Here is a 17,868-nt window from a genome sequence, read left to right on the forward strand (position 1 = left end):
CTTCATGCAGGAATGGTGGTAGCAACTGCTATGCTTGTCAAGTCTTGAAGGCAGCCTCGCCTGTATTCCTATGAAGTTCATACACGGGAAAGTAAATTTTTGAGGTACTTTTGTTAATAAACTTATACCCAACTTTCATTAAACGGCGCTTCATTCCTCGTGTTGCATTTCTTTACCTCTTTTTTTCCTGTCGCACCCGCAAAACTGACCCTCGAATTAAAATGATGGTTGCACTACATTTGGGTACATGTGGTACTACTTCTTGAATGTCTGACAACTTTAAAGTATTTGGCAGTCGGTGTTTTTTTTAGGGTTTACAGTGTGGTGTGCAGGGTGCCTTAGACTCTGCACTGCTGTGAGTGATTGCTGCTTAGTTAAAGATATATTATTGAGTGTGAAACTGTGGATTCCTTTTCATCGTTGATTGCATTCTCAGTGAAGCTAAATGCAAAAAAAATTAGCTGCGGTTAAACTACTGCTGAACCTGGTTAGAGAGCGAAAGCTGTGGTGCATCGTGCAAGTGGACGTGGCGTGGTGTCTGTAACGATGAGTGCGTTCCGTGCACCAGATAGGCAGCGCGCCCACCCTGCCACCCTGGCAAGTGGCAGTTAAATAAATGGTTTATCGCGAGAGGTTGGTCACCCAATGAACTCTGCGGCATATTCTACTGCCCTGTACCGGCGAATCAAAAGGGCAAAGGTCAAGTGGTGAGACATGCATGCACATGGGTGCATGCATGTCTCACCAGCATGCACATGGGTGCGCACAAGGCAGGCTTGGAAAGATCGGCGCAGCTGCCTCGCTATGTGCGGCTACAAAAGGGGTGAGGGGACGAATAGTGTGCCATTTACCTGGCTTGCTCGCGCTGGTGGACACTTTCCCGGACGAATTGTTGCAAGAGCAAACTTGTGGTCATCGTTGGCGCACACTGCAATCCGAAACTACCAAACTGTTTGCTGTTCGGTTTGCCTCTACTAGTAGCTGGGCCCATGTAAGGGTGCCACTTTATTGCCTTTTTTCTCCAGTTTCCTCTGATTGCTGGCTTTGCGACTACAATGCATTGAGCTGTGCATGCGTCGTCAGGCCATCCGAACTACATAACATTGGGTGGGGTGGGACGGGGTATGCGTCCTATATTTTCAGTCAAGTTGGGTGCAAGTTTCAAAGCTCCTTATCCTTAATTTCAAACAAATTGAAAAGCGTGGTTCTTCAGCTGCCCTTCACTTGTACACATACCGTACTTACTCGAACGTAATGCGACTACGATTGTAACGCGAGGGTCAACTTTTCGGGTGTGAAAAGGGGAAAAAAAAAACTACGATAGTAACGCGAGGGTAGACTTCGGGCGTGCGACAGAAAAACCGAAAGAACCCGAATGTGACGCGAGGAACCGACATCGCAAAGTTCTGAGTGTCAAAGACAACTTTATTGAAATACAAGCCAAACAGGCATTCCTATACACCCTTATCCTCACAGCAGTAGTCACCGTCACTGTGATCATCACAGCTTGACTCTTCTTTGTCACTAGCTGCCTCCCACAGCAGGTCGTCCTCGCTTCCGTCTAGAGCATTTGAAATTGAGCATTTCTTAAATGCGCGGTAGCCCAAATCATGAGGCAGCCCATACCAGGCTGCTGAAACCCAGTGGGCAACAGTAGATGCGCTTGGGCATTTCAGCCTACCTGTAGGTGTTGTTGTTTGTCCGCTTTCAATCCAGTCCCAGTATAATTGTCGCAAGCGATCCTTGAAGGGCTTGTTCATGCAAACATCCAGAGGCTGGAGAATGGAGGTCATGCCACCTGGTATAACAACAAGATGCGTTCGGTCACGCTGTTTGACGCCGGGTGTCAGGTTACCTCGGAAAGAGTCCAGAACCAATATTGCTTCCGGATGCAGCAATGCGCCTGGCCTTCGGTCCCACACGCTTTGAATCCAATCTATGACAAGATTCGAGTCCATCCAACCTTTTTCGTGACAGCGCACGATTACGTCTTTCGGGAAAGTTTCCTTCAGGATCGTCTTCCGGCGAAAAATGATGAATGGAGGGAGCTTACGGCCGTCAGCCAAACATGCCAGCATAACGGTAATCCGATTTCTTTCGTTGCCTGTGCTTCTAAGGTGAACGTCATGCTCACCAGACTTGTGCACTGTTCTGGACATTGGCATGTCCAGATAAACGGGGGTCTGGTCGGCATTGCCGATATGTCCAAGTGGCATGTTGGTAGAGTGACGAAGATCGATGACGTAGCGCTGGAACTCTCCAAGTTTTGATTCGAAGTCCCCGGGCAGCTTCTAGCAAATAGAAGTCGTGTGTCGAAGGGAGAACCCGGGCCTTCGCATAAACTTCTGCACCCAGCCTCGTGATGCTTTAAACTGGTTTTGGGTCAAACCCGTGTTCTGCGCAAGCTCCTGTGCTTTGCACTGAAGCATTTCAATGCTTACTCCAAGTAGTCGGGAACGTTGCTCGCTAATGAACTCTGCAAGGCGACGCTCCAACTCCGGGAAGCGGCCTTTCTTGGGCCCCCGAAAGCCTTTTCGCAGGCTGTTGCAGTTAAACAATTCCTCGCGATGTTTCCTCCACGGCGATTCGTTGACGTCCAGACGTCTTGCAGCCGCTGAATTTCCCACTTTCTCAACAAGCAGAATAGCGTTGTTCTTGAAGCCAGCTGTATACTGAGCGCTTGAGCACGCCATTCCGCTTGAAGACAACTCAACCGTTTGATGGGGATAGGCTTAAGACTCGAAGCACGGAACGCACAACTACACGCACTGGCACCAAACAAAGCTCACTGCTCCATGCCCTGCTGCCTGTTAGTCACGTGGCCACGTTTTTGTATCAGTTGCAAGGATTAACAGACAGATGGCGGTGGGATCGCTCGCTCCTTTGCTGGCGTCTTGGCGGCGATTGCGAGCGCTCGGTGCCTCCAAGATGGCTGTTCCATTTTGCGGTCACGGAGGCCATAAACCTCGCTACAGGTTGCGAGCATTCGTCAAGAGGTGGCTCCCAGTGACTCTAGCTGGCGTCAACTCTTGTTGGCTTGTTCTCACTGGCGTCGTCTTTTTTTTTTTTTTTTCCTTTCGCGATTAGGTTGCCGCTTTGTCCTAGTAGTTGTGACCTGTGGTTCGCGTACTGGTTGACCGCTGGCGAGTTGGAGTGCGTGATTTCGAACGACCAGTACGATTAACGCGCGCGTTTGACACATGAAATGATTTTAATTGTGTGTGTTTGGTGCTCTTCATAGCGTTTTTAAACCTAGTATTCGATTGTAACGCGGGGGGTGACATTTGCATTCTACTTTTGGTAAAAAAACTCGCATTACATTCGAGTAAATGCAGTAGTGATTTTTTGGGGGGGAGGGGGATTTTCTCTCATGTTCACTCGTGCGTCAATTAAGTTCCAGTCAGGTGCCGGGGCCTGGTACTTTGTGGTTCTTGTTATGCTTTCTGTTCATTTTTTATACTTTTATCTTGATGCACAGGCTTTGGTGAGGTGATGCATTTTTTTTTAATTGCCTGGTACGGTCAGTGCTCCGTTATCTTCATTGTTTTTCTTTCTTTGAAAATGTCTGTGCATTGTTTTGTGTACGGTGTACCAGTACCAAGACCATAGGGTTGTTCCTGGGCACCTGAAGTAAATAAGGATTTATTTATTATTATTATTATTATTATTATTATTATTATTATTATTATTATTATTATTGTCTCTTTTACGTGATTTTCTCATGCAGTTGCGCCGATGCGGGGTCGGGGATTGTCACGGGGCAGCCTGGGCCATCAATCACGAGCCAATGACCCTTTCCGCTCAAGGCCACCGAACACCAGCCGGCCTCCATCCATGCACGTGGATGACTTCTTGGCCCTTGAATCGCATCAGCACCCGCTGGGTACGGGAGTCGCCAAGCGCCCGCTGGTCAAGGCAAGTGCTCTGTTTTCATGTGCAGTGTAAGTCATCTAATGGAAGTAATGGTAGCTATGCCATCAGCCATTGCACATGAAGGTTTTTGTTATGAAGATTTAGATAACACTGTAACAGGCAACATGTGTACTGGGCAGTGTATCATACAGTAAAATGAATTCTAATACATACTATTAGAGTAGGCTCTCATTTGAACTTAATGGGACCAGAGATTTTTGTTTGAATTATCAGAAGGGCACCTTAACACTTTCCAGCCAGCGGGAAAAGTAGTTCTTAGATGGTATAGTAAATATTTTTTTTTTCCCTTTAACGGATCATGCTTGATACTAAAATGTATAGTATCACCTTTTAGGGGAGGAAATTATCTTTTCAATGCTTTTAGTCTCAGCGAAAATGTTTATTAAAATAAATATGAGGAAAGTTTACACAAAAATGTACAGCAGTGCAAGAAAAAACATACAAAAACATAACATTTCTTCATACACACACACACACACACACACAAAATCAGAATATACATCTTCTTTATAAGGGATCTGTGCAATGTTTCAGAAAATTTCAGCTTTGTATGTACAGAATTTATTGAGGTGTAAAAGGAAACGTTCGGTCTGGTGTGTATTGTGCCAGTGCATAAAACAGTTTCTTGATGCAATAAAGCAGAAATTGGTTGCACATGTCTTGCAGAAGACGTTTATTTTTTGCGGAGCTTTTCTTTCTTCATAGCATAGCTTGCATTTCCTGCATCGCTGCATTTTTTGTGGCTTGTGCTGAAGACCGTGGAGTGCATCACCTTTTGGAACAACCGGGGGAACCGTGGAGCTGCTCAGTCAGTTCTAGCATGAAAACCAATCTGGTCAGAGTGTGAAATCCTTGACAGTTCTGGCACATCAGGATGTTGCCGGCAACGCTCGTCAAACAGTATGAAACTGTTTTTCTGTATGAAATTCGTATTACCGAAAGAAAGAGACAGAGAGAGAGAAATAACTGTAATGACCAAGGGATTTGGGACACGTAGGTCCCTGGGTCCCTGAACGACCCCACTGCACTATATGTTCATGAGTTCATGGAGTTCTATGACGTGGGCGGCTCGGTCAGCGGCGATTGTTGCCTGGCCAGTTCTGTGGAACGCACGCAGTAGGATCTCCCATTCCTCCCAGGTGGTCAGGAGCTCCGGGCCCTGCGGAGGAGGGTTTGCCGGGTGTTCAAAGAGAACAAGAGAACGTGGGTAAGAGTAGGATGGGAGTGGGTGCACTGGGTACAGGATGGGATGAATGCTCCCAGGTGAGTGTGGGAGAGGAAATAGAAGGAGGGAAAGATGCGGGTCTGAAAGGCGGCACCATAATATTCGGTGGTAATTGTCAAGGGATTTGGGGGAGGGGGGAAGGGGGGGGGGGGGGGGGGTATATAGCCGGTGTTCGGCACGATATGCCTGGGTCAGCTCTACGAAGGAGTGCATGCACTCCCTGGAGGAGCCCGACTCCAATTCCGCCGCCGCCCGGATGATAAGACCGTGGACGAGGTCATTGGCAGCTTCATTGCCGGAATTCCCAGAGTGCGCAGACAACCATCAGCTCAGCATGGCAGGGCGGGTTTATGGGGGGCGAGCTGAGGATGCGGGAAACGGTCTGATGGACACACCCTCGTGCAAAATTTGAATGCAGTTTTCGAGCCTGTAAGAACGTACCGGACATTAGTGTGTGTAAGGGCAAGTGTGATTGCCGCCTCTACCGAAGATTATTCCAGGGTGGATGTGGCAGGAAGGTGGAGAGTTGTGATCGTTTGGAGTATGTGGTCAACGACTGCAATTGAGCCGCTGTGGTGTCTCAGTGGTTACGGCGCTCGGCTGCTGACCCGAAAGACGTGGGTTCGATCCCGGCCGCAGCGGTCAAATTTTTATGGAGGCGAAATTGTAGAGGCCCATGTACTGTGTGATGTCAGTGCACATTAAAGAACCGCAGGTGGTCTAAATTTCTGGAGCCCTTCACTACGCCGTCTCTCATAGCCTGAGTCACTTTGGGACGTTAAACCCCTATAAACCATAAACCAACGACTGCAATTGCCGCGTCTTCGCCCGTGGAGGCCACATCCGCCTATGGGTGTTTCAAGGGGGAGGGGTCTTACAAGGAGCTGTGTTTGTATAGATGGTGGACTGGTAGTAGTATGGGGTCGGCTGCTGGTATGCGAATTTGGAGGGTGCCGAGTATGTGAGATTCTACTGTATGCACTGAATTGAACCATCCAGTTTTCGAATCTGCCAGAACCCATAATTTATATCCCATTTTATTACTTTCTCTCTTATGCACTGCCGAATGGCCTTTGGACTTGACCATTCTCTCGTCAATAGAGAGGTGTCGTTGGCTGGAAAAAAACTGTTGTGGTCAGTCATTCATGTGTGACAGCCGGACAAAGTCGGACAGCCGGAAAAACCGGACTTGCCCAGGACCGCATTGATACTCAAGTTTTTGCTTCTGACGTAGGATCGCTTACAGCAGTGTTGAACTTGATGCTGGTTAGAGCATACGAACTTTGAGTCAAACTCTTCACTTTGCAGTGAAACACGAACCACCTTTGCAGGCTAAGTGTTCGAAACTGGGTTTGCCCCCAAAAGGGTGCAGTGGGGTTTTCGGAGCCTCCTCCAAGCACACACCGCTGAAGAAGCCAGGCGCCGGGCCGGGGGTGGCTTGAACCCATTTTTACTGGTGGGTGTCTGGCTGTGGGTTTCGAACCAACCACCTCCCGCAGCCGAAGCGGACAACCAGACCACTAGGCGATGATTTTGCGGCCATGGGTTCCGATGGGCTGCAGCAGTGGCCTTCTCTGGATCCGTCTTGCTCAAGAAAGCAAGCATTGCCTTGAGTCACCTTCTCGGCATCGCTTTCAGTAGAACAACGCCTGTGAACAAACTCCCCGTGTTGCAGTACGAGTACAAGTGGGAGACTTGCATGCTGCCGATGTGTATGATGAGTCTGATGAACTTCTGAGTCTCTTCCGGAATCACTTCTCTCCACGGTCCATCTCTCTTGCTGTACGGGTGTTTCTCAAAATTATACATCCAGGTGTATTTATTCCTGTTGTTGCATATCTGTGTGATGACTTCAGCGGTGGAAAAACAGCAGAAACAAATCAGTGGCTCTGGCAAACCGCTGCGCGGCACTCTGGAGCACGATGCCGAGGTCGACGCCTGGTTGTCTTTCAGAGGAAAACATGGTACTCTGCAAGGTCGCCGCCATATGGTCCTGCCCAAAAGATATGGACGCCCTGCAGATATGAATTCTGACCTTCAGAACACGGAGGATATCTATAGATCAGCGCACGGGTGCAGCGAAACGATTCGGAGAAGACGAAACTTTCTGGCGGATGCCAGTTGACATTCCGGGCTGGTTCAACACACTTTCATTTTCTGCACTGAAATCTGATAAACCAAAGTTGTTTTCCGAGTCACTGCTGCTACCATTGTCAAAAACATCGCTCATAGATGTATCAGGATCAGTGAAAGTGTGCTGATTAGTGTGCTGATATAAGCCGCGGAGTGGCCGCTCGCCTTAGAGAAGGCGCAGTGGAAAAAGACGCGGCTGGTGGCCACGTGTATAGCAAGCGGCATCTTCAGAGCCTGCTGGAAGCTACTTCTACCAACCCCGAAGTCACTGCCTGGTGTGAGGCTGCCCATCTTAGAAGAATGAAGCGCAGAGAGCCAAGCGCGTGTCAGAGACACCTGAGGTACGTGAAGAACGTCTCACCAAGCGTCTTCACCTTCCACCAGCCGCGTCTTCTTCCATAGCGCCTTCTCAGACCAAGGCGAGCGGCAGCTCTATGGCTTATATCCTCCGCCACGGCCACAGAAGAAGACTATTTAGGAGTGGAAACTGCTGTCTGCGGCGACCAGAAAAGGTCACAAGCCCGCAGAGCCACTATCATGCTGGCGGCCTGGAAAGAAATTACCGCCATTTCGGTTGCCAAGACAACCAGTCGAGCGTAGTCGAGCGTATTGCTCCCGTTTGGCCGCGCGCATCTGACTTCTATTGAGGGCACTCTCACGCGCTTCTTTACCGCTGGTAGCCCGAAGAGCAATTGGTGCTACGCATCAACCATTTGAGCACAGTAAAAAATAAAGCGCGTTCTTTTCCATGACTGCTATAAGATGATCTGTAGCTTCTGGTTGTACACAGGGCTTTTGTTTGACACCCACGCAATGACTTTGATTGGATGGGTATAAGCGCTGCTGGCATTCGTCGAAGGCAAACATGCCTTCACGTTTGTCGCGTATGTGACCACGCTAAGTTTCATCTGCTGGAGGAGAATGCGGGTGTCGTACGGCGCAGCGTGTATGACTACACGTCAGCTGAGAAGGCAACAAGTGGCAACAACTTCTCACCTTGCTCACCTTCTCCCTGCAACACTTGTAACCGTTTTTGTAATTTCGAACAAAGCACCTGCATCCCATCTTAGTCTAGCAAATTCCGAAGGAGGCCGCATTGCGCGTAGCAGCGCTGTTAGTATTACGGCCCTCGAACAGACACCAACAAGAATTGTTGCTGTTTGATTTAAGGGCGCAGAAATACAGCGTCACGGCGTGCCCGCTGAAGCAATCACCCATGTTGTCTGCTTCTCATTTGCTTTGAGCGCGCGCCGCTGGAGAGTGCGCCAGAGCTGCCTTCCCGAACGCTGCATTTCTTTTTTTTCACTGCGGCTTCTACGAGGTGCCGCATGGCGCCGTGTCTGCATACGGCCCCGTCGGCGCATACAATTGTGACCTTATCTGGTTGCCTGCGCTCGCTCGTGCTGACGGGAATTTCACCTCCTAAATAGTCTTGCTTCGTGGCCGTGGCGCAGCCGCTAAGAGCATAGTGCATGTGCAGTGAGGTGTATAGCTAAGTGATGACATCACGTGTGCCGCTGCGTGGAGACCAGTGAGGCGACAGTGCACGGCTCAGAGCACCATGCATGCACAGTGAGGCACATAGCTAAGTGATGACGTCACGCGCGGCGCTGCGCAGAGATCGGCCAAGTGACGGCGTGCAGCAAACACCTGCGACTCTGCACAGCTGGCTTTCGCTAGAAAAACTGGTAAAGCATGGCTGGCAGTTGTCTTACCCATTTTTCAGGAGTAATGTGCAAAAGCAAATTTGACAAATCCTGAAGTGGTGAATGCTGTTGTGTGTACTGTGTCTGAATGCATTTTGTAGTGTGCTTGTCGTTTCGAAAAGAACCTAAGATTATTTGTATAAATCATACCATGAGATAGCCGCCGCGGTGGCTGAGTGGTTATGGCGCTCGGCTGCTAGCCCGAAAAACGCGGGTTTGATCCCGGCCGCGCTGGTTGAATTTCTATGGAGGTGAAATTCTAGAGGCCCGTGTGCTGTGCAATGTCAGTGCACGTTAAAGAACTCCAGGTGGTCGAAATTCCCGGAGCCCTTCACTACTGCGTCTCGCGTAGCCCGAGTCACTTTGGGATGTTAAACCCCCATAAATCAAACCTTAAATCAATCATACCATGAGATATAAGAAGCGTACGCTGTGGTTGTCCATTCACTACGGGCAGGAAGTTGGTGCACTATTTACGGAATATTTAAGAATATTCCATCTCCTCGAGTTGAAAATAGGAATAAATTTCGCCGCTGCTAGCACTGCGGCTGACGTATATTCGTTTGTGTTTATTCCTTGGTATCTGGTCAATTTGATGGGGGGGGGGGGGGGGGGGGGGGGGGGGGGGTGCTGCCTACAAACATGCATTGGTGGTGAAATGCAGCTGTTTCTGAGTCAGTGTAGCAATGGTAATATTTGAACGTGCAAGCATTAAAAAGCTCGTGAGGCGGAAAAGTCAGCATCGCCATAGTCTAAAGCTGCCGCGGCTCCGTCACATCGTTCATGGTGAAAAATATCGGGAGTGCTGTCAACGCGTGGAATCAGCACCCCATCACTATGTGCGGCTGCCGATATCAGCTGCTAATAAGGGGCGAACCACCACACCCCTCCCCGTACGCGGCTAATGGTAAGCAGAGTCGGCCGGATAATGCTATCGCATTCTACTCTGAAATGCAAAGCTTAAGCATCCTCCAAGCTTTTTGTTGTGACCTGTCACCTTGAGCCCACTACTTCAGGCTATGTTCTTTCCCTGAAAGAAAAAAAACCCTGGCATGCAGAGCATCGGCCTAAATTTCTCAAGAGGCCAGGCGCAGTTTCAGGACTTCGCAAGTGCTGGCATAAGTGGACTTTATTTTTACATGCTTTTATGCGATTTTCTGGCTTATCAGTACTTGTGTTTGGTAACAGTGGCTTATTTGCTATCCTGCCAATCTAGCTTATCAACTTAGCTTGACTGTATTTCACTTTAGTGTCCATTTAACACCCTTGTAAAGTCATCCCTGGGGTTTTAAATAATTAAGGAGAAAGTACACCAGTTTTTTATGTCAGCATGTTTCAGAAAGCCCTGTCCTGTATAATAAAACTGTGAGTTTTATTTTTAGGTGCCCAGTGCTCATGGCAATCAGTTGGATTGATCTCCTGTAAATGGATATTTGCAGCAAACGTTTTTTACAGAAATAACTGAAAACTATTGCTCGTGCACATAGAAAAAACGAGAGAGTTTTATTGCACCCCTTAAAATCTGAAGATCCTGCGCTAAACACAGAATCATTCTACTGTCATTCATTAAAAAATGCCAAAGGATTGAGTGTAGCTGTTGCAGAAAAAGGGAAGGCTAAAAAATTAACCTTGCAGTTTATTCCCTCATATTCTTCATTTATCATTTCAAATGCTTTTGCATCTTATATGCTCGCTTTTTGTCAGAGAAATGCAATGTTGCAACCAGCGAAAGCTCTGATTTTCTGATCTCACATCTTCATGTTGATAGTAAGATGGTGCTCCGTCGTCGCAAATCCGTGTAATTTGTGATATGCTGGGAATATGAGGAGCATGCTTTGCTCACAGTTTTCGACTACCACGCACAAAAAAAACACCATTTTCTAAATGTTCGCTTCTTATTTCGATTTAATTTTTTGACACAAAACAGGTGAAGACACGAGGGTTACGAAAAAAAATAAATAAATTGGGTGATAGAAAATTTTGACCAAATTGGTTATTTTATTTTTTGCATCCTCTCCTAACATGACCCAAGGCTAAATATTATTTCCTCTATGAATATCTATGCATAGAAATAATATTTTGGAACCCTTTCTCTATGCAAACAAAGCTAAAAGTGTTAGCTTATTGGTGAAAGGCACTAATATGTTTACTCTACCAGCAATCTCCAACTGCTTGTGTGGTGAAAAAAAAAAGTATCAGTAATGCAGTCATTTCCCAAAAGAGTAAAACCACATTGGGACCTCAATATTTGGGACCTCAAAGGACTGGAAAAAACATCCGATATACCCGAAGGTCGAATCATCGAATATCCACACAAAACACCATTGAAAACTATTTTGCGCCACAGCAAATTGAGGTGATGAATAAATAGTCATTGGTCACCTGCTTTTGAGTGAAAACTGTGCGGCAGTGATGATTTTTTGCAATTTAGCCGTGCTGTGCTGCATGCCTATTGTCAAGAATACCGAATCAGAACTGCTACAGAGTAGTAAGGCCTTCCGCGACTTCCGTCACAGGTGCAACACGGTAGTGGAGCTTCCTTGCAAGCAGTGGCACCTATGGAAGGAAGCTTCACCACATAAACAATGAGCAGGTCGTGACAGGCGTGCATTTTCGTACACAGGACTTTGACAGAAGTGATAGGAACACGCATTTCCACTGTAACGACGAGATGCCTTGTAAAAAGAAAAAAAAAGGCCAGTGATGCGCCAGTCAGCATCTGGAACAGCGCGCAGCTAGGCTTAGCTTGCTGATACGTGGCCAATAGCCGATATCGCCGCAGATTGTTAGTGAAGCTCAAAAAACGAAACTATGGGGCAAGGGGCCGCCTCTGATTGCTTGGAATGCCAATCGGACCTCGACCTCCCGCCACCCTTTTTACCTCTTTGGCCTGCATCTGAGTCAACCGATTGGAGGGGCTGAATTTTCAGCTCTTGCAGTGCCCCAAACCTGACGCATCCGACATCAGCCATCGCTATTTTGTGCTATGGAAGCATTGAAATAAGACAAGAAATTTGAACTAAACAAAACCACAGTATGAATTCAGTGGCTTTAAAATGCATTGAAAGTATACCCAGCCAACCAGAATTTTGAAATTTGTTTTCATTTACTGAAAGTGTTAATTATCCTAGTTTGAGTTATCGGGAGATTACTGTATTTCTTTTATTTTCCGCAAGCCTTCCTTCTACCTCTCGCTGCATGCTGTTTTGTTGGGAACTAGTGTTTGAGCCTGTTCAGTGTCTTTTGTCGTGCTTATGAGTTGAGGCATCAGCACAGTGACCACACACCTAAAAGAAGAAATAGCGCGATTAAACACGGACACACGAAGAAACGACACACTTGAGTGCTGTCTCACAACTGAAATTTTATTCTGATGGACAGACACTTAAATAGAAAACATTAGAGGGTGAGTAACAGGGCTGCTTCAGCAATAACCGGCAATCAGTGTGGTCGCGTCACAAGATGTTGTTGTCCACACACTGTTGTTGCCTTTGGCTTTGTAAGGCCATTGTCTTTACTGCATTAGCATAATAGTCCTCTTTTGGTGAAAAAGCCACTGTGTGTGTGTGTGTGGTGTGGTGGTGTGGTGTGGTGTGGTGTGGTGTGTGGTGCGGTGTGGTGTGGTGTGGTGTGGTGTGGTGTGGTGTGGTGTGGTGTGGTGTGGTTGATGTTGTATTTTATGTAGTGTGCGTGATTTGCAAATGATAAGAGGGGTTTTATTTGGTGCTTTAGGCTCTTTGGATCTCTTTGGTTTCAGTTTTGTTTTTTCATTTTCTAATGCAAGGAGACGGCGTTACAAATTAAAATGACTGGATATAGTCCACCCGTCGGCAATCATGGAGTCTGTTGCACCTCGTGCTCCTGGAGGGCTAAAAAGCTACGATGAGCTCTCCCCCCATTTTTTTTTTAGAGCAGCAGTGGTGAGTTAGACAAGCGCGTGGAATGGTGGAAGTGTTTTATGTATGCAACTGAAAATCACAAGAATGGTAGCTAAGAACATGTGCAACGTTATGAATATTTAAATTTTTTGTAATCATTTTCTGGTGCAGTGCAGCGGCTTATTTTTGTTTTTTTTTTCCTATTTTGTGTTACCAGCATGTTTAACCAATAAATTTTCAAAAAGTTTTGCACACACAACTCTGGCGTTCTTTTTTTTTCATTCAGAAGTATCATCTGTAAGCTACAGTTTGATGTATTACAATTGCAGTGTATTTAGCACTTGAAAGAATAATTTCTATTTTAAAACACTCAAATTTAGTCATTTTTTCACTGTAAGGAATGAGTTGAAAGGTTCCAGCTGACTTCCACTCTTTTTCATGTGGGTTATGCTTCAGGAGTAAAGTTAAATCTGAATGTAATAAACTTCATTGTAATTAAATCTCCTATTAGCAAAGTATTCTAATTTTCAGAATTTCATGTCTATCAGAACATCATGTATTTTTAGCTTTAGTATAAATAAGTAAATTTTGACGCATTTTCAACATAACAAAATTTCTTTGCTGGCTTGTAAGGAACTCAAGGAAAAATTGCGCATGTTGTGCTGTGGGCTTGCGTGGTTGAGCCCACAATACAATTGCACACAACGACAAGAATAGTGGATACAGTTAGATTTTCCTCTTGTTTTTCTTTTACTGTTAGCATTTTTTTTTTTAGTGGTCAGTGTATTTCAGTGAACGGATTTATTTCCCTTTTTTTTCTGTTGGGCATTTGTCTTTGTTGCCTGTGCAATGTTTTTATGCACAGCAGTGCTAGATTCTTCCTTTTGCTTTTTAGTGATGCTGTTTTATTACATGAGAAAACCTGGAAAGCTACGTTTATGAAAGCACAGCTGCAATTTTTTGTGTGGTTACAGTTGTTGGAAATCTTCATGATTTTCTGGTAGTGTGGTGCACATTTAAAGGGACTATGCAATAAATTAATTGAGATTATGTAAAGCAGACAAGAGATAGGCATTTCATCACTCGTCACCACAACGCAAGAATTTTTAAACTAGCATCAATAGCAACGAAGATATAAACGATTAAACACTACGCTCCTCCTCTCCCCCCTCAACTCGTGCACGCGCGGGGCACCAGACAAAAGTAAACAGGTCTGGGACTGGGCCCGCCTTTGAATACGTCATCAGATGACGTTCGCTTTGTAACTTCCGGTTGTCGCTCCTAGCACCCCAGCAGCAGCATCGGCAGCGTGGCGGCATCTCTCCGGTCTCTCTTCGCCTTCCTGGATTGCAGCGCGTGTCAGCTTTCTTTGCTTGTCGTCTGTTGTAGTTAGCAGTAATAAACCCGGACCTCGAGGCGCGACTGCTCACTTTTACAGCCGCGATGGGCATCGAGCCCTATGCATGTGCACGAAGAGCCATGCGAGTTGCTCCGGAACTCCCGGCAGAAGGAGGCGGCAGAGGAAGATTGAAACCATATGCGCGAAGGCAATGCCCTGGCTCGCGCTTGCCCGAGAGGGTCGTGCGGCGGCACTAGCAGACGATTTTCGCGGCTACCGGAAGTGTGCCCGTGACGTCATGGCTGCCGTGGCTCCAGCGAATGACAGCGTGTGGTGGCCTGGCGACGTCATGGGTAGTGTGAAGTCTTTCTTCCACGATTTAGTTCCAAAATCGGTCACTACGAGCACACCAATCGGCCCGTGAATTTTTAAAAAACGTGTTTTTTTTTAAATTTATAATAAATTGCCGGCTCAGTTCCGAAGACTTATACTTGGCGTGAATGCTCATTAGCATCATTTCTAAACATAGAAAACATTTACAAGCGAACTTTGAATTCTTTGCATAGTCCCTTTAAAGAACAGTTGTTTGCTGTGTAAGCAGCTTTGATGTGCTTACGGGATGTGCATTATGATTATGGATTTGCCAGAACAAATGTTGGAGACGTATTGTTGACACAGTAACATTGTAGTGCTACAGACATACTTGCAATATAATTTCGCTTCTCTGAAGTTCTTGTCATTTAATATTCTAACACAGGTAACCTCGATATAAGGAAGTGCATGCAGTCAAGAACATCATTAAATCATGAATTTTGTCAAGTTGAGAGGTTTCTTGCTTTCGGGCTTCAGTGACCTCTAATGTTCTTGTAACACTCTTGGTGAAAAGGACTTATGGTACACTTTAAAGAGCATTGGTTATCACTTCGTGTGCTAAGGTGTAATGTCTGATAGCATTGGGCACATCTGATCGAAAGCTAAGCTACAGTTCAGGCTGCACCAAAGTGCTTGTGGCTGTTATGGCATAGGGCTGTGCATTTCATTGCCATGGTCAATCAACATGAGACTGCCATTTTGTTGGCAACACTGTAGTGTCTCATGAAGCGGAGACCTCTGCTTTGTGTGCATGTCCTTATCATGCTGGGTGTGCTTTGTGTAGCAAGGAGTGGGGCACACACGCCTTTTGATGATTATTGCTATTTTTTATGGCGCAAGAGCATCTGGGGCCAAAGAGCGCCATGGCACAAAGTATTTTTTCCTCTTCTCAAGGTGGGGTCAAAGACCTATTTCCCAAGCAATTCACCCTAAAGAAGCCAAGCACCAGGCCATGGGAATGCTTGTACCCGTTATACCTGTGGTATCACCGGTGGGTACCCAGCAGCAGTGGGGATCGAACCCCGCTCCTCCCGCATGCGAAGCGGATACTCAAACCACTGGGCCACCGCTGCAGTACACACGCTTTTTGCTCCTTATCACACACTGGGTTTTTGCTCCTTATTCATAATGGGTGTACTTGTGATAAGGGGTGTACCCAGTGCAGATTTGGTGTTGCCATGATAGGTGATACAGCACCAGTACATTCCATCCGACCACTGTGTACTCACTGGGCAGTTAGTTTGCACTGGGCACTTGCGTGCCAAAGGACAAGTCAAAATGATGTTATCTCAGCCAGTGTTCCTTTTCTCTTAGGAGGTAGTCCCCTGAAATGGCCATGTGATCAGAATTGCGGCACACAATTTCTTCACTGAAATGTAAAAATGGTGTTTTTAAAATACATGGTGCAACTAATATTGGGATATTGTAAAAACAACGTTACATCATGAATTTTGGCATATTGAAGTTCTACTGTTCACCTGATAATTTGAGATACACACATGTGGCTTATGTGATTCTGCAGCAATCCTCCCCTGCTTTCCCCTTATAGGTCTCCTCAACACAGCAAACTTTTTCACAGCCTAATTCAAAAATGTCCCCTCACCCCACCCCCCAACAGGAGGTTGTTGGCGTACACGGATGTGGCCGTGGTGACACAGCTGGAGGAGCGATGTTTGATGTTACCCGACCAGGGCCTAGTCGCAGTAGCTCCGCACGCTTCTTCAGTCCACCTAGCCTCTATGGCCGCAGGGAATTGTCGCGCATGGACGGACGGGACTTTGGCTCACGTATGGCACTCTTTTGTAGATATGATTTTGTATGCACTACTCATCCTGTGTCGATTTCAAACTGAGTGTACTGTTTAGGAGGAGCATAGTACTCCGTATGAAAATGGCCGCATAAATTTTGTGGTTTGAAACATCATCCATTATTTTGTTTTGTGAACACTTTGCTTAATATAACAAATTGTTACTGCTCTGGGCAAGAAGTGCATTAGCCATTTATTAGGAAGACCGTCTGAAATGCAAATCTTCTTTTGCAATGTCAGATTTGATGATGTGTTTCTTTGATCAGTGGTCTGCCACTTAAGAACTTGCTTTAATGACAGTGCCTGATATGTAGATGTGTAATGAAGGTACCCCATTTAGCACTGTTCCTGTGCCAGCTCCCTTGATTGTATGGTGCAGGAAGCATCATTTCCATCTCATCATAAAATATTTGGAGGTGGTGTATTGGCATGTAGAGGCTAGGAGTGAATAAAGGTATGGTTAGAGAAAGTGAAATTTCCTGTGTTGGTATGTGCACACAACTTGGGCAATCCTGACGGTAGCATAAGACCATTATTGATTACCAAGCATGAAACAATGGGGAAACCTCAGCCATGCACAGGATAGCCGAGTTACACTGCTCCTATGATATTCTTTTAGAGTATGTTGTGTTTGAGGAAGGAACAGAAAGGAATTTTTTGTGGTATTCAGACAAGAGAAATTTTATTTTCGTAGTGAGTGCCAAATGTGGTCCTGAAGAACAATGAGAAATAAGGGAAACAGCTACAGTCAGCTTCCCTTTTTCCCTTATTTGAGCTATGCTCAAAAGTTTCAACAGGTGCCCTTGCTTTTTTGTGGAAGAAAAGCTCTTTTGTCTTCAGCTCAAAATATCAAATATTGCAAAATTCAAACTTAAAAAGAACTATCACGAGGTGGATTGCAAGCATACAAGTTATGCTGTAATGGCTGAGAGCAACTTCCTTTTCAATTTGTTGGTTCTACTATGGCAGACACATTGTGCTTGAACTGAGTGTGCTCCAGGCACACCATGTGCTCCATTCACAAACAACTAGACAGAGATGTCAAGGAACAGCGATCAGCTGTGGCTGAAAGCGAACCTGCTTTCATTGACAGAGCTCCAACTTGGGCACAAAGACAGTGTGAACAAGATTTGAAGTAGTAGTGTCAGTGTGGCAGTGTCTACCCCCGGAAAGACAAATTTCAAATGCTCTGAATTTTGACGGCATTGTTTAATTTTAAATTCAAACTGAACTGATTTTAATGTCCCAGCTTATTCATATGAAAGGTTGACTCTTGTGCTGGATAAAATGGCAGTGTTGTCAGTGCACTTACTCCAGTTGCTTCAAGGTAACACAGGTAAGCTCCACAAAAACTGGCTCTTGCAGTAGCAAAACATCTAGGAGAATAAAATAACCGCGCTTTCTGGTACATGAAAGAAATTATGATCTGGCTACCAAGATTAGCCATTGTGGCCACAGAGAGCAACTGAATTCCC

At 46.1% G+C, this 17,868-nt stretch overlaps 1 protein-coding gene across 1 annotated transcript in view; it reads left to right on the forward strand.

Annotated features, from left to right (window-relative positions):
• The window catches only part of vir (VIR_N domain-containing protein), a 254,787-nt gene that overhangs the window by 201,391 nt on the left and 35,528 nt on the right, over positions 1 to 17,868 (forward strand). The window contains 2 exon segments of the mRNA XM_077648167.1: positions 3,728 to 3,915; positions 16,205 to 16,373. Of these exon segments, the coding sequence (XP_077504293.1) occupies positions 3,728 to 3,915; positions 16,205 to 16,373 (357 nt within the window).

The sequence above is a fragment of the Amblyomma americanum genome, chromosome 1, assembly GCF_052857255.1.
Source record: "Amblyomma americanum isolate KBUSLIRL-KWMA chromosome 1, ASM5285725v1, whole genome shotgun sequence".
NCBI classification, from domain to species: Eukaryota; Metazoa; Arthropoda; class Arachnida; order Ixodida; family Ixodidae; genus Amblyomma; species Amblyomma americanum.